The 24,935-nt window shown below is 45.8% G+C and overlaps 2 protein-coding genes across 6 annotated transcripts in view; one reads left to right on the forward strand and one right to left on the reverse strand.

The window, feature by feature from the left end:
- Nucleotides 1-13,388, reverse strand: part of LOC135900150 (cytoplasmic dynein 2 intermediate chain 1) — a 120,295-nt gene extending 106,907 nt beyond the window's left edge. The window contains exon 1 of one of the 2 annotated variants that reach the window (XM_070536880.1): nucleotides 13,292-13,388. In XM_070536880.1, coding sequence (XP_070392981.1) covers nucleotides 13,292-13,306 — 15 coding nt within the window. In that variant the 5' untranslated portion in view covers nucleotides 13,307-13,388. Of the gene's footprint in view, nucleotides 1-2,616; nucleotides 2,746-13,291 lie in introns of those variants that run through there. The other variant, XM_070536882.1, reaches the window with a different exon arrangement.
- The window catches only part of LOC135900151 (uncharacterized), a 104,924-nt gene that overhangs the window by 57,381 nt on the left and 22,608 nt on the right, over nucleotides 1-24,935 (forward strand). The window contains exon 1 of one of the 4 annotated variants that reach the window (XM_065429597.2): nucleotides 23,237-23,500. The exons of the other annotated variants lie outside the window; for them this stretch is intronic. Within the exon in view, the coding sequence (XP_065285669.1) occupies nucleotides 23,336-23,500 (165 nt within the window). The 5' untranslated portion in view covers nucleotides 23,237-23,335. Of the gene's footprint in view, nucleotides 1-23,236; nucleotides 23,501-24,935 lie in introns of those variants that run through there. 4 annotated transcript variants of the gene reach the window in all.

The following is a 24,935-nucleotide window of genomic DNA, read 5'->3' on the forward strand; positions in this document are numbered from 1 at the left end:
TTATTATCCTACCCTCGGGGAGCAATGGGCATTATGTGGAGATGGGTACATGGTTTACAAACAATCAAAAGCATTCAAACCTACGAGGACATCAATAAGCTACTAGGCAGAAATAGCAGCAAATAAAATAAAAACAAAGAACAGCGAAATTCAAATAAGTGATTTCAGAAGATGATCGGGTACAGCGGTCTTGAATGATTATGCATTATTATAACATTGATAGAGCAGTAACGTAACCTTATATTTCTTTTACTTTATTACAATAAAAAAATGTAACCTAAAATTTACCCTTAAAAATGTTACGCTGCCATCATCGCTAGAATAAAGTAGCTATCGAAGGCGAATGCCTTGTAAAGCTTACTGTAATTCACCTTAATGCACCCTACTCCTCCTTCATCCACCATAATCAGCCTAAATCCTTCTTAATACACCCTGATCCCCCTAATTCAACTTAATCCAGCTCGCACACGACCTTGAAACATGGAGATCTAAGTCATTTGCCTTAAATATTACGTTTTCTCTTCGCCAGCTTAGAAACACATGAGGTCCCCCGCTTGAAGCCGAGTTGAGCTAGCACAAGCTTTTCATGCAAGCGACAAGCGCTAAAGAAGCCTATTGCAACCAAAAGCAGTAATGCGCTGCCAACATTTGAAAGGTGCTGCTTCTACGGCTTAATAAAAGCAAAAAGCGCAGCAGCCCGCTTGCCGATGCTGTGGAAACACGTTCTTTATTCTATGGAAACACGGCAGGCTACGAAGACCGGATGGTGCCGCGGCACCCACCTGGGCACTGCAGCGCTCCTAGCGGCAGCTGCTGGCATTCATTGCATCCGGTGCCACACGGGAGGCCGCGGACGGCACACTAGCCCGTATATTCTAGCTCTAGGCACTATAATCGATGCTATAATCATAGAGTAGTTTCCTACAAAAATTTTTGTAGGAAACTCTATGGCTATAACCACCGTGTAAAAACAATGACTCGGGGGTCACAACGGAGAAACGCGTCTCACTGATAATGGTGTTTCATGTCTGCACAGCAGCACACGTAAGGAGATTGAAAAGGCGGGAAATTCGAAAGGGTAAACAGTTATAGCTGCACGTAAAACGCGTTGAAAGATGTAAAAACGAATCTATTTAGTGCGTCCTTCATTCATTATAATCATTGAAGTTCCTCAGGTGCCGTAACAGACGATAATGTCTCCAACATTGTAGTCGCGTCGCTTGTTCTAGCAGACAGCGTTTGGCAATGCCTGGGAGCAGTCGCGGAAAAGCGGTGCGGGCAGACGATAAGTTCTCTCTCTCTCTCTCTCTTTTTGCAGCGTTTGCTTTACCGTTGAGGAATCAGTCATCCTTGTTCTCAGTGGAAGCTTAATAATGCAAATAATGGAAAAGGACGAATAAGCAGAATCGCAAGAGAGGGAAGAAGAGAGATTTACCGTTTGAGCAGCGACGTACGTTGCCTGGCCGAGAGGGATCGAATCTCACTGTGGACAAAAACTGTTTCGTTACAAACTGCAAGAACGGATGTGACTCATGCAAATACAAAGTATCGATATTCAGTGTCCCTAAAGAGAAGAGTCGACTGTAAGCATGGCGGGATGGCATACAGCGTGAAGACCGTGTCCTGCAACCAGACGACTACGTGTGCGAGAAGCACTTCGACCCAGTGTGTGTGACAAAAACATGGACGGCCGTGCACAGTGGAGTTGTTTTAGCCAGCACGACCTGAAGAGCTTCTCTAGCTAGTGATGATGTGCCGAGTAATTTTCGTGCTTCTTCACACTTCACTTTCAAAGAACGGTGTTCCATGACAACTGACGCTTGCGGAGCACTTCCAAAAGAAGGAGCCATAGGCTGAAAGCACAAACGAAAAGAAAGAAACAGAAAGCAAAATGTAGCAAATTACGAGTTACTGTAGTTAGCAGGTGATGTGCCAATTGAAGGCGGCCAGAACCACTTAGCGCTGCCAACACAAGAATGATGAAGAATGCCATAGGGATATACGTATCCTACATCGATGAACTTCCGTTGTCTTGGTTTGCAAGTTGAATCCATACTGGTTTTCTGTTGCCTCGTGAATTTTGAATAAAAAAGAAAACGATCAGCGTCTCCTATCATGAACATTAGATTAAGGAGCATATGTACGTGCGCATTGATTCCATTGAACGCTATAAACGCATGAAAGGTGCAGCATGGTTCACAAAAAAAACAAGCAGTCTTTGTATTGGTGCATTTTAAACTCTACCACGGCGCCCATATGTGAAAAGTGCGTTATTTAATTTGCGTTTAAGTGTACAGAACAGTGATGGTACAGCTCACTGCATTACGCGAGAGCGCTTATGTGCACGCAGGAGAACGTTGTGCGCAGTATACTCCCCAACACACTGAAAACGAGGACGCAGCGTATATTGAGGACAGATACCAACTCTCATCTAAACGGAACTTGCAAATTGAATTGTCAGCTGCTCCAACAAAAATGCGGACTGCGAGAACCGCATTGAGCAAAATATACGTTTTTGATTTAAAAATGCAGAACGCGTTGCGGCATTCTAAAATAACTCTATAAGCTTTCAGGAAATTAAGATAGTAATATCAATATGAGAGGATTAACACTTACACGCACTCTGAAAAATGCCGGCTGATATGCGTGCGCTCGGGGCCAGGGTTGCCAGATTGGGCTATTAATAGCCAAATCGGGCTACGTTTGTCCGAGTTGGCGTCAGTATTTTCCTTTTGGCTATATGGATACTTTTGGGCTGCATCTGTTTCCTGTGTAAAAAAAAGTAAATATAGTTAAGCACAAATGAAAAGCACGCTGAAATCAAAATGCAGACGGTAGCAGGTTAAAGAAATTGAGCGCGTCTGCTACAAGATCAAAATTTGCTAATTATATGTTAGAGAACACATATGGATGTCGAAAGGTCAAGGATCGCGGCCTTTTGATAATTTTAATTAAGAAAGCTGGCCACAGGAAACACGTCTCCATCCGCAAACTATAACGCTACCCGCGTGCGCGCGCCAGCGAACATAGACTGTTGCTGTCTTCACGTGTGAGCTTTCGGCGTTCTACATTTTAACGCGATAGCGTTAAGGAGCTCGTGTCGCAGAAAAGCCGGTGTCGTCGGCGTCGGCGTCCGCGGCGTTGACCGTGAGCGATAAATCACTGCAGGCACTTCATATTAAGCATGAGATGCTTGTAGCTCCCTTCGACGGTGAGCCGCGGGTGATCTCAGCGCCAGAACGGAGGGAGAACACCGGGCTGAATCTAATCGATATTAGCCAAATTTTCCGCCTGCCGCATGGCGCCTACGTGGCAATTCGCTCGGACCCTTCCTGCCCAAATTGCCCCTGCTCCAACGCCAACGTAGAACATATCCTCTTCCGTTGCCCCACAGCCATCTGTTCCCTATACAACTCCAAACTCCCCTCCTGTATTTGCTATCGCTACCCTTATTAAATGCCGCCGTCGAGCGAGTGTTCAGCCAGGTCTCACTCATTAAAACCGACTTTCGAAATAGAATGTCGAACGAGACATAGGTAGCGCTCCTCCACGTGAAGTTTGGCCTGGCCAGGAAGGGAGGCTGCTGCAAAGTTATTAAACCGGGCCAAGAATTTTTGTCCCGTTTCAGCTGTGACATTTTGTACGGACCAAGCAGTTCCACTTCTCAATGAGCTCGTGATGCTTAATCATAGCATATTTTTTATGTCGGTATATCGCACTAGGTTTTGTACCAACCGCCATCTATTGTGTTAGACTTTGTCTTGAATTTTTTTTGTATTTTTCCGTTTAGTGAATCGTGTGGTGTTAAGCGAAATTATCATGAGCTGTAAGTAATAATACTGAACGCCTGAATGCATGCCATTGCTTAGCGTGTTTATTGCGCAGTGCTATTTTTGTGTTCTTTTGGCGCTCTGGGAAAAATAAAACAGTGCATTTACAATGAAGACCGCATTTGTCTTATCATGAAGGCAAGAATTCAGCGGGAACCATTCGAACTTGTTCAAACCTCCGCAAACAAGGCATTAGTGTGTCCACCGAAAAATGCGCGTTAATCGCATTTACACGAAAACCTATGCAACCGTACTGTTTCTCTCAACGGCCAGGATATCGAATACCAGAAGTATCACCGCTCCTTACCTGTGATTACTGACAGGGACCTTCCATTGAGCTCCCGCTGCATCTACCTGAAGCGGAGAATAATTTCGATTGTGCATTCGAATTTCGATTCTGATTGTGTGTTCCTGTGCGTAAAAACCTGGGGCACGTCGGTATGGTCCATTCTGCAGCTGTAGAAAAAGGTGCTCTGTAAGAGCCCAGAGCACTGCTTCTGGGCTTTTTACGGTACAGCTTGCCTGTTTTGGTGAACACGTGTAAAACAAATATTGGTACTCTCGAAAGTTTGCAAGTTCAGGCTCTACGGACATGACTTGAATTACCATGATGCGTCTCGACTCAGGCAAAAATCCTGATTGCTAGAGACTGCTTGGTTCAAACATATATAACCATTGACAATCTTAGAGTACGCATTCGACATCTGGGTCACATACCCTGCTTTGCCAGCGCAAAGACCTCAAGGCACATTTTACAAACTTGTTGCGACACATCGAGGCTACGTTCCGTCGGGCTTTACACCAGCACTAAGACCACTGTTACCCCTGTCGTGCCTACGACCGCCACAAGTACGCCTCTCGGTTCCGCGAATTGCAAGGAAGACCCATCATTCAGCAGTGGCTCTACCTCAGTTCACACTGTCATTACTGGGCGAGGCATATGAGTAAAGAACGCGCATTTACACCGATGAATCTTTCAGAGCTACCAGCTCCATAGACGCTGTTGTCATCCCGGTCTTACAAGTCACAATTGCGTTCAGAATGTCGCATATAACGACCTCTACAGCAACAGAAGTTGCCCCTCTACGGGCTGCTGTTAATTAAAACGCACAAATCAAAGCTCGAAAGTGGGTCGCTTTCTGTAACTCCAAGGCAGCCTTTCAGAGTCTGCAGTCAGTCTTACGACAGAATACTCATGAACAGCTGGTGTTTGAGACCACAGAGGTTCTCCATCAAGCCCTCATAAACGGGCATGTCATTATTTTCCAACAGTTTCCGGGGCACTGTGGCATCGTCGGAAATGACTTTACTGATGATGCCACCCGCTCAGTGCATAAAGAAACCATGACACTTCCTATAGCCCTATCAAGCACAGACGCCGCGAGGGGTCGTTTACTTGCTCAAACCAAGACTGCAACTTTGTGGAACACCCAGATTTTCTCCAACTGCCGTCTCAACCGGCTGGATCCTACATTGAAGTTGCAGATTCCATCGAACTTCTCACGTCGTGATGCAACTTTACTGTGCCGCCTCTGTTTAGGAGTGGCTTTTACGAAAGCCTACTCGTTCCTTATTGAATTACCGACACACCGACTTGTGACTGGCGCCAATGTGAAGAGGCTATCGAGCACGTGTTGCGTTTTTGTAATCTCTATGCGATCAAACGCGACGTTTTGCGGAGGGTGGTAAACCCATTAGATAGCAGACCACATTCAGAGACTAAGACTCTCGAACCATGGCCCCACGCGTTGCAGGCTTACAAACCACTGAGGCCAGTGGTTTCATGAAATCCACTGGCCTCAATGACCCATTGTAGGCATGAAGTCATGGACAACTGAATGCATTCACATTGATAGTACCTTCCTCCTTCCCTCTCCTTTCTTTTCTTCCCTTAAACCCCTTCTCTGTAGGGTAGAAAACCAGATGTGCATCTGGTAGACCTTCCTACCTTTCCTTCCTTCTTTTCCTCGTCCTCCTTCTGTTGTTGTTGTGTGACTTCATGTCACAAATATAATGTCCTGTTTTAGCTGCACGGAATTTTACAAAAAGGTGAATTTGGTGTGGATATCTCCCAATATTCTATCAGGTTATGTGTCTTTGTGACCACTAGGAACTCGGAATTCTGCACAATATGGCAGATAATTAATAAGGATATCTTAAATTATTGCTTAATTAGCAATTGTAGAGGAAATATGGCAATTCCGGAATTCAGGACCCAGACTCATAATATTAACTGAACAAAGACTTCTGCATATGGGATGTGCAGACTGCGATGGAAGTTACATTTTCCAGACAGGCAATTTTCAGCAAAGACTGAAGCAGCACATGTGCGACAGTAAAAAAGAAGAGCGTATCTTCGAAGTCTCTCGCCGAGCACGCAAAATCCACTCGCCATGAAATAGACTGGGACAACGCAAAGTTAATGGAAAAAGAAAATAACTGGACTTCTCGGCTTTATCTTAAATCCCTGACAATCCAGACCAGGGAGCCCACACTTAATTGCAATGAAGGCAACTTTCCTCACGTGCACGCACGTTGTCTACGTCACATTTAATGTCCACATAAACGGACCATTTCATGCTTCAACTTAATTATGAATAAGGCTCTCGTGCGGGAGTCCAAACCCTTTCCGCGGAGCCGAAACATCTTTCCTTTTATAAACTTTCGCGGTCGATGTCCGCTTCTAACTGTTGTGAAAAACTTTTCTAAACAACATCGTTTTGCGTGCTAGAGCCTGCAGTACTTTCGCACTGATGGCGGCCCAGCACCGAAAGAAATATGAAATAGTGTATCAGTAACATCCATCTCTCTACCCTCTTCATTGCGAGTTCAGACCAACAGTAGCGCAAACGTTGGCTGGCGCAGTATTCATTGCCGCCTTCTCATTTTTTGCGTGGTGACGCCTGGAATCAACGCGGAGCGTAGTCAATTCCGTTTCCAAGCTTGTGGTGGTACCGTAGCTCGGAAGACCACGGTTGCGAATAGCAGCAAATAAAGAAAGGCTTTATAGATGAGAATGAAGAGAACTCATAATTGTCGTAGCCTTGGCGCCCGCGCCACAAGGGAGTAAGGGGCGTTTTCTGATAGTGTGGGGAGATCGGTGTCACTGACGCGCTATTTATTTTTCGTTTGGGCTCAGGATTGGCCACAGCCAATATACTGCACGCCGTAGTACCTACGACGATTTTTGTGAAGCAGTTGTTGGGCAACATATGACTGGCGGGCTTCAATTATGCAAATGCAATATGGCCTCTAAAATTGCTAATTAAAACTTTATATGTATTGGCGGCCAAGCAAGCGTTACAGTTTGACAGCAGATGCGCAAATGCGTTTATCACAAGTTATCGGCGCAGCACCCAGTGTCATCTGGTGCAGAAAACAAAATAGCCTATATACCTGCTGCATTAGCGATCTCTGGGGACGAAAGCGAAGGGAGGGGGGAGGGGTTCCGAGGCAGTTGTGCTATTGCTGAAGCATCACTCCACCACTCCCCGGAAATGTGCCTTATCCTCGCCTTCCTGATTACACGCGGCAAGGGGGGGGGGGAGGAGGTGACAGAAGACCTATGGGTCCCGGCTGCCAGACGACCTGGCTACGCCACTGGACGGGAGTTCGAAAAACGCCTCCTCCACTTCTGATCTCACAGCAAGGGCTGATTCACTGAGCTTGAGAGACACAGCGGAGAACCCTCGGGAGAGTCCACGCTGATGATGCGCCCACACGGGTGAGGAATGTGAAGGACACACTCGTAAGGATGATGGCGTAAAGATGAACAAGTGCACAACACACGCCCGTAGTTGCTAATATTTTACAGCGAAGCTGTTAAGGGCTACTTTCCTCGCTATCGTGTCCGCGTGCAGAAATAAAATCACGAAGATAGCGCGATGTCGGGCCGACCCGCGGTGGACTCCCCAAACGTGGGCCGATCCCGAAGATAGCACAATACCCGGCCGATTCGAGGCGGAAGTGGCGCAGGCGTTTGACACTCCCCATGTGCGAGTCGATCCAAAAATAGTGCAACGCCAGGTCGACCCGCGGTGGAGGTGAGGCAGGCTTTAAGCGCTCCCCACCTGGGCCGACCCCGATGATAGTGCAATAGCGGGCCTACCCGCGACGAGAGGGAAACAGGCGCTAAGCACTGCCCGTAAGTGGGCTGATATCGAAGATAGTGCAATGCAGGGCGGCCCCACGGTGGAGGTGCTGTTCGTCATTAAGGGGCGCACATACACAGCTTCGCTGGTCATCCTTCTTCACAGAGTGGAAGAGCACTGAGTTTTTTGTTGCTTTATTTGAACCAATTTCTTTGCATTATTTTCTTCCACCAGTGGGAAGAAGTTGTGTAAAGTTTTTTGTATGAAGCATTGTACGCATATTTCTTACATAGTTGACTCTACAATGAACCACTAAATATAATGTCGCAAGATAGCTGTTCACATCGGCATCATCATCGATATGAGCCCGTTTTAAGCCTACTGAAAGCATCACGGCCTCTCCCAGCTATTTCCAAACACCCCTCTCTGCGCTAGTTCATTCCAACTTGTGCCCGCAAACTTTCTAAATTTGCCACTCCACCAAATTACTCTGCGGCCCTCGATTACGCTTCTCTTCCTTTGGCAACCACCTGTAACTCTAATTGTCCATCGGTTATCTGCTGTACGTACTACATCACCTGGCCAGCTAAATGTTTTTCTTAGTGTCAACTCAGCTATCAGCTATCCCCGTTCGCTCTTTGATCCATACCGCTCTGCTCCTGTCTCCTAACGTTATGCCTAACATTTTTTCGTTCCACCATACTCTGCCTGGTCATTACCTTGTTATCGAACTTCTTTGTCAACCTCGAAGTTTCCGCCCCAGATGTTAGCACCGGTAGAATGCAATGGTTGCACATATTTTTTTTCCGCGACACTATACGTTCCTTGTACGGATTCGGTAATGCCTGCCGTAGGCGCTCCCCAACGCACTGGTATATTCTCTAAATTTTCCTCTCATGGTCAATGTCACCTGTGACTAATTGAGCTAGATTAACGTATGCCAGCAATAATTCTAAAGGCTAACTGGAGATTATAACATCTTGTTGCTTTGGCGGGCTATTGAATATTACCTTTTCCGACTGCGTAATAAAATTCAGGCCTACTTTTACACTTTCTAGGCTCAGGTCCTCAGTCATTTGGTACAATTCACCCCAGTGTCGCTGAACAGGACATTGTCATCTGCGAACCGAAGGAAGCATTCGCTATTGATCCTTACTCCTAAGGCTTCACAGCATAACAGCTTGAGTACTTCTAAGCATACAATGAATAGCATTAGAGAGATTGTTTCATCATCTGACACCTTTCTTTATAGGTGACTTTCTACTTTTCGAGTGGAGAAACAAGATAGCTGTGAAATCTTTGTAGATATTTACAAACATATTCACGTAGGCCTCCTGTCCTGCTTAAGTACGCGATGGCTCCATGGCTGCTGAAATTCCTACGTAATTAAATACATTTTCGTAATTTATGAAATCCACATTGGAGGAGTGATTGTATTATGCATATTTCTCAATTCCCTGACTATGACGTGGACGTGATTCATTGCAAATTACCTTTTGCTGAAGCCAGTTTCTTCCCTTGGTCGATTGAAGTCAAGTGTAAAGTAAGGTAAGGTAAAGGGCAGTGATTATGGGCTAGTGATGTGTAGGATTGCTCTCAATTTGGAGAGAGGAAAAAAATTAGTCAAGAAGGAACAGACTCGTTTAGACGCAGTGCTGGCAAACAAATGTACAGTTTAGAACAGGAAGATGAAGATAACAAGAACGTTATGATTGAAACGGTAACTAGGCTGATTTCAGAAGCCGAACCTGAAGTGGGAGGTAATACATCAAGGCAAAGAATAGGAAAACACTCCCAAATAATAATGGACCCAGTAAAGAAACCACAAATCATGAAATCGTCCAACTCAACAGATAAGATTTAATTCAATGAACTGTCCAAGTTGATAGCAAGAAGTGAGGCGATGTGTGAAATTATACGACCAAAATTATTGTGGAAGCACTAAAAAATGGCCGCAGCATGAAAGAAGTGAGAAGAAAACTTAGCATAGGACAGGGCAAGATATACGCAGTGAGACATGAGCAGGGTAATGTCATTACGAATTTTTATGGTATTGTTACGCTAATGCTGCAGCAAGGACGAATGAAGAGGAGAACGAAGTGCGCTCGTCTTTGCAGCGGCTCGGTGTCGGCGCGGCCCCTTTTCATCAATTCTTCTTTTAAATAAACGCACCCCATCCTAACAGTTTTGGTGGACGGTGAGGGGTAAAATCAAGTCGAATTCGCAATGCTTGCTCAATCCACTCACAATGTAATTCTTGGCCTACAAAAGTGCGGTGCCACTGTTGACGGCGGCACCGGTGAGCTTTTCCTGTATCCTCTTGCCGACCAACCTGCTAACTGTTCATGCACTCTCGCCGTCATTGAAGACACTCACTTACTGGCACGTTCCTTACGCAGAATTCGAGTTGCTGCTTGTGGTGTCGATGTCGATACATTTGATGCAATGGTTGAACCTGTGCCTTCCATGCTTCTGAAAAAAAGTGATCTCCTACCTCGATGCGTCTTCTCTATGGCCTGCGGAACGACTACACTGTGGGTGTCAAATTTATCCTCCCAGTCTGTTTTGTTACCCACCGGTACGCGACTTGCCTCTTTTGAAGTAGATACCTGTCCCAGCATAGGCGCTTTAACTGATGACACGTCCCACGAATCCCGAGAGCCCGAGGCTGTCCCGGTGTCCCTGAAGACTCGTTGCCTTTTTTAAAAATGATCAACTAGTCACTGTCTTCAGAAAAGCGTCAAGCCGTGGTCAGCGTCCTTAGCAAGCAAGCGTCATTATTTGATTTCGCGCAGAACGCTAACAAAGTTCACGTTCCAAGTACGCGGGCTCGCCACAGGATCGACACGGGGTCCGTGCATCCCATCAGGTAGAAGCCATATCGCGTGTTTCCATCAGAGCGCAACATCATCGCTCAACAGATCGACGACAGGCTAGCCAAGGGCGTCATCCAAGATCCATCTAGCCCTCGGGTTGCGCCGGTCATCCTGGTGAAAAAGAAAGATGGGCCCTGGAGGTTTTCTGTCGACTACCGGCGTCTGAATTCTGTGACGAAAAAGGATGTGTATCCACTTCTGTGGATCGATTACGTTATCGACTGCCTTCATTCCGCATCCTATTTTTCATCTGTGGCTACTGGCAGATACCCATGCAGTCAGCTGACAAAGAGAAAACCGCTTTTGTGACCCCAGACGGCTTGTTTGAATTCAGCATCACGCCGTATGATTTGTGCAAAGCGCCTGCAACATTTGAAAAGTTCATGGGCACGGTACTGCGCATGCTGAAGATGCTGTCTTACTGGCACGTGTTACTGGCGCGTGGCTCCAGTGTTAACTAGACGACGTCGTCATTTTTGGCCGCACTTTGGCAGAGCACAACTATCAACTGAACGTTGTTCTGACGAGCCTTGAACAAGCTACCCTTACCCCCAACTCCAAGAAATGTCACTTTGGCGAACGAGAGGCGTTAGTACTCGAACATCTAGTGGGCAAGCAGGGGGTGCGACGAGACCCATAGAAGGTCGCTGCAGTTAGCGGCTTTAAAGAACCGCAGTCACAACGCGAACTGAGGAGCTTCTTGTGTGTTTGCTCGTAGTTCCGACGTGTTGTGCCCAACTTTCCCGCCTACCCTCTGGTTTCATTGCTGCGCAAGGGTAAACCTTTCACCTGGACAGCGGACTGCGATTCCTGGTTTCGTCAACTGAAGTTTCTGCTCTCTTCCAGACCCATACTTCGCCATTTTGACCTGTCTGCCACAACAGAATTGCACACATACGCGAGCGGAATCGGCCTCGGCACCATCTTCGTTCAGCGTTTTGGTAACGCCGAGCATGGCATTGCCTATGCCAGCCGTTCCTTGAGCAAGGCCGAACAGAATGGCAGCGTCACTTAGCAAGAGTATCTCGCTGTCGTCATTGCAGTCCAGAAGTTCCGCCCATATTTCTACGGGCGCCGCTTCGCGATCGTTACTGATCACCATTCACTATGTTGGTTGGTTGGTCTCCGCGACCCGTCTGGCCGCCTTGCTCGATGGGCGCTTCGTCTGCAGGAATTTGACTTTGCAGTCCGTTACAAGAATGGCCGACATCATGCGGACGCCGACTGTCTTTCGAGGCTCCCTCTACCAACAAGTTCATGGGTCCCTGACAATTTCGATGAGTTTATGGCCGCCATCGTCATTCTTTTTCCCAACCTGGCCACTTTCCGGGAAGAGCAGCGTGGCGACTGCAGCCTCGATGGCCTCTTCGCCACAGATGCTCAACCAACCGGTAACAATGGATTTGTCATCCAAGATGACCTGCTCTACAAGAGGAATTATGCGGCTGATGGTGCCCGCCTCCTCTTAGTGGTCCCTAAGAATTCGAGAACCCACGTGCTCCGTGCTATGCGCGACGACTCTACCACTGGGCACCCTGGTTTCACCAGAACATGCCACCGCATTCAGGGCCGATTCGACTGGACTAATAAGCGACAGGATATAGAAAAGTATGTGGCCAGTTGAAACAAGTGCCAGCAATTCAAGCGTCCTAATACTGCTCCGCTCGGTCCTTCACCCTGTGGCGCCAATAACATCTTTCAAAATGGTGCGAGTGGACCTTCTTGGCCTATTCCCGCGCTCAACAAACGACAACCGCTGGATTATAGTCTGCGTCAGCCATCTGACGCGTTATGCTGAAACCGCAGCGATGCCAACGGTCTCGGCTCTTCATGCTTCGAGCTTTCTCCTGTCCTCTGTTATACTGCGTCACGGGCCCCCTCCTGTTATCGTGAGCGATCGTGGTCGCCAGTTCGTGGCTGACGTAGTTGAAGAGCTGTTGCATCTCTGTGCTTGACATTTTCGCCAAGTGACCCCGTATCACCCGCAGACGAATGGTCTCGTCGAGCGCACCAACAGAACTTTGATTCCAGACACAAAAATTGGGATGACATCTTGCCTTTTATCATATACTCCTACAACACCGCAAAGCATGAAACTGCCGGCTACAGTCATTTCTATCTTCTTTATGTCAGACCACCCCGCAGCTTCATTGACACAATTCTATCTTTTACTTCTCATGCGCCCTCTTCTATTGCCCAGACTCTCCGCCGCACTGAGGCAGCATGCCGCATAACTCAGCTCCGTACATTGGCATCCCAGGACCGCTCCAAGATCAGCTACGATTCACGACATAAGAATGTGTCGTACCACAAAGGGGAAATAGTAGGGCTTTGGACACCACTTCTCAAGCACGGCCTGTGCCAGAAGTTCCTGGCTGGTTACACTTGGCTTTTTGTTGTCACTAATCGCCGAAGTGATGTGACCTATTCGATTGCTCGTCTCGTATCTAATGGCTACCGGTTTAAGAAGACGCAGCTTGTACACGTCGCTCACCTGAAACGCTGCCATGCCCCTGACTCCGAGTGGACGTAACAGTTACTCGCCCAGTGGGCTTAATCTCTGAAGGGAGGAGTGTTACGCTATAGCTACAGCAAAGGCGGGAGAAGAGGAGATCGAAGTGCGCTTGTCTTTGCAGCGGCTTGGTCTCGGCGCGGCCGCTTTTCACCAATTCATCTTTAAATAAACGTACCCCATCCTAACAGTGTGTTTAAAGCAGCTGAATTATGCACTAGACTCATACCCAGGGCAGCCACGCAACCGTCACATGAAGCAGTGATGAGCATGATACAGAGGCTCCTTTTATAACTAGGATTGAAGTTTTGAGGGCCTTCCAATGCGTGCCCCGGTAAAAAGCGGCAGGAGAAAATAAAATAGGTCTATTTAATCAACGATGGAGGAGCTATTGACACGTGGGCTTGTTTATCTTTTACGAATGAGTGCGTTTGAACGTCTATATTCCGTTCCATACATAGCAGTCAACGCTGTGGAGGCTAAATACACTTCTTGCTGTGGCTTCCGCTCGCACTTGGATAAGATTTGATGTTTTTTGACAGCACTTGTGCGCAAGTGTTGTTTATATAGGCTCAATATTGAATGACACAAGCTTTTATCCTTACAAATAAACCCACTGTGGCTTGCGGTTGGCAATGGCTTGTTTTATATCATTTTTATTTTTGTTGCTCTTTTCGTGTTCTTTATTTTCAACCTGTCGCGAGAAGCCTAGCGTGCATGCTCACACGAGTGAATGCTCTTGGAGCGCAGCGAAGCATAGACGGAACGCGCGAAGAGATAATGTTCTTTGACCAAACTTCTTCCGTAGCTTCCACAGCGTTGACTGCTATCTATGAAACAGAGTATAACGAATGTTATCGCTCAACATGTGACGCGCCCGTATGATAAGAAGTTTTGCGAATGTTATCGATGGTATTGTTGTCAACGAAGCTTGTGTAATCTGACTGCATGTGTGACGCGAATGGCGTAGAACTTTCGGGAAGACTCGCGGGCACCACCAATTACCCCGGAGCCTTCGATAACTCGCGTATAAAAGCCGACGCGCTTGACCGGCAGATCAGATTTCGACCATCGCCGACTGTGTTCGCCGCTATTGTTGTGCTTTGAGTGTAACTTGCTTCTGTGGGCACAAGTTCGCCCAGTACAAGGTTAGTTTTGTCATTCACAGATTTACAGCTGTAGTATTCACTCTCCCTACTATGTCACATGTGGTGGAGGTGCTAGTGCCTTCATACACCGAACACCCCCACAAAGCCGTGATCCAAGCCCGAGCCACCAAGGCAACAACAACGTTTCCACGGACCAGCGAGCTAGCCGCAGCTGCAAGGACTACGCCCCGAACACGGACTTTAGTCTGAGAATACCAGGAAGTGCATGGCCACGCTAGCACCTACAATCACAGCCCCAGTGTCACCAACACCGATCCTGCTGCTGCAGCTCAGGGAGCCACCGATTGTGCGCACGGTTCAACATTTGAAGACCCGGATAGCTGGCTGGAGACATATGAGAGGGTCGCTACGTTTAACAGCTGGAACAGCGACGACAAGCTGCGACATGTTTATTTCGCATTGGACGACGTCGCCAGGACGTAGTTCGAGAATCAACAAGCCACCTAAGCGACGTAGAACCTGTTCCGAGGCGGCTTCCTGCAGATATTCACAAGCGTCATACGTGATGAGCGAGCCCAAGCTGTTATAGAAACACGAGTGCAGCTGCCCATTGACACCATCGCAATCTTTGCGGAGGAAATCGCTCGCTTCTTCCGCCACACCAACCCTACAAGATCATCCGACGCATTGGTGCACTCGACTATGAGGTCGTGCCAGACGGTATTTTGCTATCACAGCGCCGCCGCTCATGACCTGACGTAGTCCATGTTGTTACGAGTAAAGCCGTTCTACGAGCGCTAACGAACTTTGGAACTTCGCATAGTTGAAATTTGGACTTTCTTTTTTTGGACCGTGTTAATTTGGACTTCGTTTCTTTGTTGTTTTGTTAGAATGGCTTGTTCGACTATTTGGTACATGGTTATACTACGAGAACGCAGCAAACTTGAAACTAGAAAAAATCGAGACGCAGATATAGACAAAGCGACAGGAAGGTGGCTGGACTAACTTGTCACTTTTGTTTAATGAGTGTCCTTTTGTGTTTCGCTGTCCTGTTATGTTTGTAGCATCGAGACGATGCTTTTTGAGACGGGGTCATTGACACGTGGACTTGTTTATCATTTACGGGTGAGCACTTTTCACCGTCTAAGGAATGTTATCGCTCAGCGCGGGACGCGTCCCTATGCATCGGATGTTTCTCCAAAGTAATCGATGGTTCTGTTGTCACCGAAGCTTGTGTAATCTGATTGCCTCTGCGATGCGAATTGTGTAGAATTTTGGCGAAGACACGTGGGCAGCGCCGATTACTCTGGATCCTTCGATAACTCGTGTATTAAAGCTGATGTGCTTGGCCGACTTTTCAGATTTCGATGATCGTCAACCGTGTTCGCCCCTATTGGTGTGTAACTAGCTTTTGTGGGCACAAGTTCGCCCAATAAAAAGTTAGTGTTGTCATTCACAGTTTTACAGCTGTGTTATTCACCGTGACTACTACGTGACAATATTGTGCCTGCAAAGCTTGCGGCCCTTTATACGCAATGCCCCACGAATTCAAGTGTACCAGAAAGCACGAATAATGTCGAAATCGTACTTATCCTTGAGAAGGTAGGCATTATAAATAAATAATTATAGGATCGTTAGCTTGTTTTGAGCAGTGTTTAAAATATTTGTCATAACAATTTCTTATAAAATCAGGCAACCTTTCGACATAACTTCATATCTTATATCAAGGGTCAAGTAACCACACACCTTGATTTAGGCGGGACACGCCCCGTGTTTACCGGCGTGATCCTGCTGTCCACGGGTTTCGTGTTGGACGGTGTTTTACCCCGTTTTGGAAAATCCAGACCTGAGGTGTCCCGAAATGTATGCCTAGCTCTCGTGCCGAATCGAATGTTCGCAATCTCGGGTGTGGTAGCTTTCAAAAAGACTCTTGAGGCAGTCGTCAAAGCAAAGCACTTGTGCAAGTGTGTCAGCAGCACCTGCGATTTCATAACGGTGCGCAAAATGAAACGTTGCTTGCTCTGGCGCAGTTATTCAGAATGGCACTTTCGCTGACGAAACCATGATATGGATAAACCATGCGAAGGCAAGCGAAAAGTCTGCTTTCCCAACAAGTATCAGATTAAACCCTTCCTCAATTCCCCTCCACTTACGGCTCGTACGTTTTGCCAGCCGAGGTGCAATGTGTTTCCCGATGCACCATATAACAAGTCGGTGCCAAGCCAAAGCGCACTGACCACGCCGTCTTCATGCCGTCTCCCTTGCCTCTAATGTGGTGTTAGAAGTATATCAAACGATGTCTAAACGCAAGTACAAGTATACTGAACAACTTCGAGAAGAGCTTCCCGTCACATAAACGAAACATTTAATGAATGCAACATGCCGTTTCTACCTCCGATGCTTCCCCGCCCCCCTCTACTGGAGCATTGGCGTCTGAAGAATATGGGTGCAATATTGAAGGCATACACAGAAGCACATGCATTTTCATTATTTAATTGTGCTTGCACAATTCTTCAGACCTCGTTAGTTTTAGTTCACTACACACATCAAAGCGTTCGCGGTGTTAGTATTGAAATTGTTTTTTTTTCCGGTGAGCCAAACGTTAGAAATAACTCCTTGCATGAGGCACACGTTGTTTAAGAATGTTTTGAATAAGAATGCTTAGAATTTTCACATTTTCCGTAGAAATTTATTTGCCTGTAAACATGTGATGTACATGAATATACTACTAATATGTTCTTTCATTCTTCAACAATTCCTTTTAACGAACTTGGTTTCATATCGTTGTCATTAAGTACACACGTTCACAGTGGTTGGTGGCTTCACCCATTCAAAGACGAGAATGTATTGTCCATACTTAATGTCAGCTCTACTGGTTTGTCTTGGTCCTCAGATTGTGCTGGAAGGATTTATTGACCACTAGTGAAGCACCTGATTCTTGACGCATTTTTTATTGCGGTATTGTGCAATGCTGGTGTCTGATTATTATTGTCGCTAAAGCCTCGTTTGCACCGTCAACGTTGTTTTCACTTTCTTGACAATGATTGATTTCACAACTATACACTGTCATACTTTCATAAAAGTTCAGAAGATGGCGCAGAATGGAAGAATCGCATACATTTTGGAGAAGTTGCATACGATTTGCATATTAACGTCTTCCTCCACAACAATATTGTCAAAGTAGTGCAGACACTATTGTTTCTTTATTATACAAAGTAGGATTGGTATTGGGTAATCTGCCAAAGCGTTCGTTGGAAGGGTGTGGGAGAAGAAGGCAAAATGTGGACAATACTTGCTTCTTGCAATGCAGCTTTTTTTGCGAAAACCTGCCATGTCTCATACCCTATCATCTTCTCTCTGGGCTCGCGACCTGCCACCTAATTAATGTGGAGACGTATAAAAGCCCAGAAAATAATTCGTTTTTATCGAAATACGCAAACACACCAATAATATTCATAATAAACAAAAAGAAAGATATTTTGCGGAAACTTCATTCAGCAATAAATAGAAATCCCCCGGAAGGATACTGGAAGTAGGCTGCCCCCAACCCATTTAGGGCTTCGATTTAAATTCGTATATATCGCTTTCATCATATGCGAACCATAGGAGTATATTTCATTTGCTTTACCTCACACGTGCGACACCCAAGCAGCTGGATAACTTGGATCGGCCTGTCTTCTCCGACTTTTCATTCAAAAGGCAGTGAGTCGCGTGCCAAACTTCGTTCTCGTCCAGTGTTCCTGCTCTAAGCCAACAAATGACGCTTGCTGCCTGTCATTCGGTGTTGGCCGAAGACACTTAGCCAGGAACATTGTACTCAATACTGAAACTCAGCAAGAAAAAAAATATTTTTTGATAGGTTGCCTCTAGGCGACATTCGTCAATAAAAGATTAACATATCAAGCATTTGAAAACATATCCAGGTTCGTGGAGCAGCTGCCTGGCCGCAGAGAATATTGAAATGCTCCACAAACGCAGCCAGGAGCCGGTAATACAGTAAATATTCCAGGAAATTCGTCAAGGCTCATACTTTAGTTACGTTCCTATGCTATATTGCGATGCTTCATGACTCACCGCATATATTAGATCAAACACGAAATAGCACCTGAAGAGCTGACGTAATATGGCTACTGGTTTCGTGTGAATTGTTGCCCATATTTTGAATCTGTTATTTCTAGACTACATGAAGGAGTGCTTCGTTATATAGTAATTCGAATAACTTGCATTTGTGCGTTGGTAATGTTCAGTAAATGGTTTGAAGCTTTGAAGGATATGTGCATATGCTTGCTATCGGAGGGAGTTGCGTTATGAACAATTTGTTTGGGCTTGCCATGGTACATGTAACTTAACTTCTCGAAGAAATAAACACTGCAAGAAAAGATAACACTCTGGCTAGGCTTCAAGTTATGCAAATTAAGGCATCCCAGGAAGCGCGTGAAGTTTATGAGACGCCCTTAGGGTAACTAAAAAGCGACCTGCAAGAAGCCGTTAAACATGCAGTAGAGGTACAACGAGGAAGCCGTCAGACAACGTGCGTAGGAGAAGGCTTCGGTAGTGCTTTCTATGCTCGATATAAAAGAAAGAAATTTATGAGGTATTCTGGTCGTAGTACAATGCGCCCGAGCTAAAAATAAAAAAAGAATCGCGAGATCATGAGGTTAACACTCTACCGATCTAGCGACAGGCATTGAGGTGCTCACTTTTGCTAAAAAACAAGCAATGCTGAGTTTAGGTCAGAGCCGGTTGGTTAATATTTTGTTTTTACTTGTGGTTACAGTTTAGGGTCACTTGCGCGTACAACTGCATTGTCCTATTTTGATGACATGACATAGGTCTTGAAAAAAAAAGAAAGATGCAGTGTGTATTCAATAGCCTAGGAAGGATGGTTGAAAGAATGGCATAAAAGAAAAAACCTACTTATCATAAAGCTTTTTCGTAGATGCAAAAAAAAAATTGCGACAGGGTGCACGAAGCCTGCAATATCGCCTCTGCAGCTTCTCCTCAACTTCTTTTGAAACGAGACGTTACTGCTGCTTCGGGCTGGCCAGGGGAAATGATTTATTGCTGCGTTTAGAACAAGGTTTCAGTCACAATATCTAAACACATTTGCGGAACGTAGCTGACTACTCAGTTGTAAACACCTTGGATGCACTACACTATGAGTTGCAGAATTACGTAATAATGCAGATCAAAGGGCAAGCACATTCAAAAGAGAAAATGAAACCCCTGACTAAATGTCCAACATACACCAAGTCACGCAAGAAACTAAGAACGTGGCCAGCACTTACGTTGTAATGTTGTTTTCCTGCTTTGAGAAAGTTGGCTGCCTTTGCTTATGAGTTTAAAAGCAAAGGAGGCCTTCGTATAGCTTTGCGCAGGTGAAGCCGGAAGTTGCCAGCCCTGTAATAATGGGGCACTAAATATTCTTAGACCGCGGATAACTTACAAAAGCCACACTGGGCAAAGCTATACAATATAAGCATGAACAAGAGCCTTTGTCATAAACAAAGCCACGTCATGTTTGCGGACACATGAACATTGCTGAAATGAAGATGGATAAAGGCTGTCACATGTGCTTAGCTGATATTGTGACACAAGCACCATTTCTCGGAACATTTGACCAACAGATTGGCTCAGAAAGGAATCAGGGTGCTAGCTCTGTCCGGAATTCTCTGAAGGTTTCGACTGCGAAACTGTTAATCTGAACACCAGTGTATTTCCTAGGGAAATTCGATAATTGGTCAGTTCGGCCAGTTCGGTAGAAACCGCGGTGCTCGAGACGGAATTGGCGTGGTAAATGTTCTGGCGGGCGATGGAACGTTGCCGGCGCAGCTCGTCAAAGCTCTGGCAGAGGTTAATGAGGACGGATACGCTAGTTGGGCTTTTGGCCAACAACATCTGGAATGCGCCGTCCTCTATGCCCTTGAGGATATGCTTGATCTTCTCATCCTCTGATATGCTGCGATTTACCCGCTTGCACAAATCGAGAACATCCTCGATGTAGCTGGGGAATCTCTCTCCAGGCTACTGTGCGAGCTGGCGTAGACGCTGTTCAGCGCGTAGCTTACGCACAGGGGTGATCAAGCACTTCGGCAAAAAGGGTCTTAAACGCTGACCAGCTTGTGAATTCGGATTCGTGGTTGAAGATCTAAGGTTCGGCTACGTCAGCGAGGTAGAAAGGACCATGGGTCAGCTTAGACTGGTCGTACCATTTATTATGGGCACCTATGCGTTCGTACGATGAGAGCCAGTGTTCCACGCCGTCCGTGTTCGGCGGTCCTGCTGAAAATGGGTGGGTCGCGTTGACGAGGGACGCCGGCGCAGACAACGCCTGCGACGCCGGCGCAGACAGGCAATGAGGTGGCGGGGTCAGACATAGTGCAGGGCGATCTTGTTGGCAGGGTTCGAGTGCGGAGCTCTAGGACGAGGTAAAGGATCTCAGCAACCTCCACAAAATGCGACGAGATCTATTGTCGTTGACAACGTTGCTGGAACGCTAGGTATAGGAAGGCACTGCAAGGGCTTTCGGTAGCATGGGGCTCACTAGCGATCACGGCACGGTCCTTCGTCTTCCTCTTCAGTCGGCACATACACGGGGGTGCGTCTGCTTCGTTGCAGCACCAGGAAATTGCTGTTGCAACCTTGTTTCTACTCAGGCAATATATGGCTTCATTGTTACGCGGCTTCATTTACACACTGCAGGCACTGTATGTTTGCGCTAATTCGAGATAATTTATGGTCTAGCAATGTTAGATAGTGAGATTTCTTATGTATCATACGATTGGGCACTGTCGTGTAAGTATTGTCGCATATCGGAAGATCTAGTTGTGAGGCAAGATTTGAAGAAAAAAAAAAGCTATTTTACACTTGCGCACACCAGCATAGAAAGATAGAAAGACCGGCATAGAAAGTCCGGCACGCACGGCTAACATGCCTTAAATTTCGCTGTTCCTTGTCCAATTAATTAGTTTACCATCTTAACATCAGCTTAATGGACAACTTAAGGTGCTCCCACGTACCTGTAACGTGCGCAAATTGTACACCTCCGTAAATACCGAAGTGCCCGCTCAAAAGTCTGCGGATGTCAGTATTCCTCATGTATTCTGTGAAGTGAAGATGTGCGTGTTTGGCTGAGTTTTTCATGAGTGATTCATCTGACCGGTTGGGTAGCTGTAAATGTTGATTCGTTAACGAGAACCTGAAACGCCCCTCGGAACGTTTCTGAAATACATTTGAATGTCCCTCCAAGGGACCATGAACGGCTGCACGAAATATTCATACTTTTTTGCCCTATGTACGTTTGTAGCAACTAGCGCCTTTCACAGCCCTTTTCTGCTACATGAACGAAAAACTCGTTTCGTTCGAACGTGAAATAATGTCGTATCGAATAATTCAACTCACCAGTGCCGGTTCCACATGACAACATAAAGGGCAGCAACCTATCCTGCAGGGATGATGACAAGTTGCGCTCTCCTGTGTGAGATGTCTCTTTTCACGATTTTGTCAGTGCAGACTAAAGTGTAGAACTTTAGTTGTACAACATCTACCAGCGATGATATACACATTTATTGTAATACTCTAGAGAAGTAATATGTTTATGGTGGCATATTTCAAGCAATAAAACATATTTTAATCTGCACTGTGCTTCGTTGTTTCTTAGTTAATTCGACTTCACGGATAATTTGATGAAGAGTGCTTTACGCTAGGGTTCAATTAATGATCGTCGACTGTGTATATATATGCAGTCGAGCCTTTTGCCACTGCATATAAGGCAGTGGCAAAAAGAAAGAGTTCGCTAAGGAAAATGTGATTTTTTTCCATTATGAGCGGAACTAAAATTATTACTCAAAATGAAACTGAGCGGCCAGTCTCAGCTGCTCCGCAAAAGACATCACTGTTGGCGCCTATCCTTTTCGAGTTTTCTCGCCAGTACTCTACTAAATCACCAAGGAGGGTTGTAGCTTTGTTGGTGCCATGATTAGTTTGACTCTGCCGTGGTTGTGCATTGCTGTGGTTTCTTTCTTTTGGTAACGTCAGGGAGCTGTGAGCTTGGTTAACGCTTGTGATGATGGCACAGAACCACCCGCACAATGATCGCTCAATGGAGATGAAGATCAAAGTCATCAGCGACTTCGAGAGTGACTTAACTAAAATTTAAATATTTGGACTAAATTACTACTTTGTTTTTTGTACTTATGATAGGTTCTTGTCAGCAGCTGTGTGCAAGAATCATTAGGAATCAGCTTTTTTATCAGATCGGCTAGCCAAACTACCTGCTGTTGACCATGAAGTGTTTGCACCTGTCAAATAGCATTTTGTGTACATATGTGTTCAATCCCTCAAGTGGAGCTCCAGTACATGATAGCTCTCTGGTCCTCGGACATTCTGTTTACTGAGAATCCACTGTACACACACACACACACACACATAGATATATACGCATGCATACGCATATAGAACAAAATAATGCGTCTCGGAAGAGATAGCCTATGCCCTACTGCGAACGAATTCACAGTACACAAAGAAGAAACATAAGGTTTGAGGCGAACAAAGAAGTTTCATGACGTTGGTTTCAATGCAGCGCAAATGGCGTTTATGATTGTTTATTTGATTCAGTAACATACCATTGTAATATCTGGTAGAGATAGCTGCACGACACATTTCTCTACTTTCCGCAGTGAACAAAGGAATGTAAAAAACTCGAGGCTATTTTCGTATTGGAGCCCACGAGCCTTCTGCGTCCCTTTGACACAATAGCGACGGCACACTTTTTCAGCTGCGGCATCGTTTGCATTGTGCAATCCAAATGCCGACTGCATTTCGCCATCAACCATTTTACTTGCGCCGAGCTTTAAAAATACAGAAGGTGTGTTATTGAAGTCCTATTCGCCAACCTGGGTGCGCCAGCACAGGAACAATGCTGTTTCTTCTGCTTAGCCTTGCTTTCCCTCAGTGCATACTAGGCACTGGAATTTCTGATTTGAGCTCAACAGGTATTGGCATTCAGCGCCCCGGCTATGGTTTTCATCATCTTCCGCACGAAGAGAATCCTCAACATTTCCACGAGCAACTACTGAGAGACGTAAGCGAAAACAGATGGTAGTCTTCTTTTGGGACTCGCATAAACAAACACACACGGGTGCATTTTGGCACTAAATAAGTATAAGTGCACGAGAATACCTGTGCTGTACCTTTATGCACGCCCTCCGCATCGCTTGTATGTTGCACGGCCGCAGGTCAACATGGCAACGAATCGGAATCATTGCGAGGGCTGTGGGTTTGGCTACCATTGGTGGCGGACTTGCCTTCGATGTTTACGGCGCTCTTCTTATATTAACGTATTGAGTAAGACAATATTTGCAACGCTTGGCCTGCATTGCTTGTAGAGTTAGAAGCAGTTCAATCCCAGAGGCCTTGTTTTCTTTGGTATTAGTGAGTGTTGGCTTCAGTCTTAATGTTGCACCTTGGAATGATAAGCACAGTTTAAAAATTATTTGCTGATCAGCTTTAAGAGGAACGGCCGTGTATTTTGTTGCAGATTTTGTTCATGTAGACTAGGGGCCCGATAACGTGAAACTATTCTAATATGTTCTTATTCCAATCTCATGACGTCAAATTTGCGTACCCACCCACACAAGCATTGGGCGGTGACCCACAGTGTTGTCTGAACAGACCAATCAAACGCTCTCCTCGTTTAATAGAAGCAACTTTTGTTTGCTTTAAAAACAAATAACATTGCCTACAGGGACCGTCTTGTCTTATCTAATTCGCTGACTAGAAGTGAGGAGCAAACTCAAATGGGGCCGAGCCAGTGCACTGAAAATTGATAACCGAATGAAGAGGGTAGAGCCGGCGTGTGTGATTGGTGCTCTTTCCCTTACTTACCTTGAAGTGGCTGGTCGAAAGTCACGGCGACATGCAACGGAAGGTTAAAAATGTCGCTAGAACGAATCTCCCGCAAAGAGTTCGTGAAGCGAGGTCGTAAACGTGACGAAAGTGCTTGAAAATGTTGATGGCAACGCAAAAGGCTTTATTGTACAGAATTTATTGTATTGTGCCTTTTTATCTATAACCCGCAAAAAACATAGGTCGGACTTCGAATACACTATCAATAATATACCACTCACCCGAGTTTATGAGCTTAAATATCTTGGCTTGATCATTTCACATGACCTAAGATGGGAATCTCATATTACCAGTATCATACCATCTGCTTTAAAACGGCTATTCTTCCTCAGAAGAAGACTTCGAGCTGCGCCACCGCAAATTAAACTGCTATCATACAACGCATTTATTCGCCCAGTTATCGAATATGGTAACGCAATTTGGTTTCCTTATACACAACAGCTTATTAACAAACTAGAAGGAGTGCAGCGAAAAGCAATTAGATTCATCTTTAACAAATACAAGAATAGTGACTCACCTACTCAACTGCTAAAACAAGCCGGTATTCCTACTCTGCGAAACTGCGCCAAGCTAGCAAGACTAAAATTATTGTTCCAATTGATACACAACGC

This window comes from Dermacentor albipictus, chromosome 4, assembly GCF_038994185.2.
Source record: "Dermacentor albipictus isolate Rhodes 1998 colony chromosome 4, USDA_Dalb.pri_finalv2, whole genome shotgun sequence".
In the NCBI taxonomy this organism is placed as follows: domain Eukaryota; kingdom Metazoa; phylum Arthropoda; class Arachnida; order Ixodida; family Ixodidae; genus Dermacentor; species Dermacentor albipictus.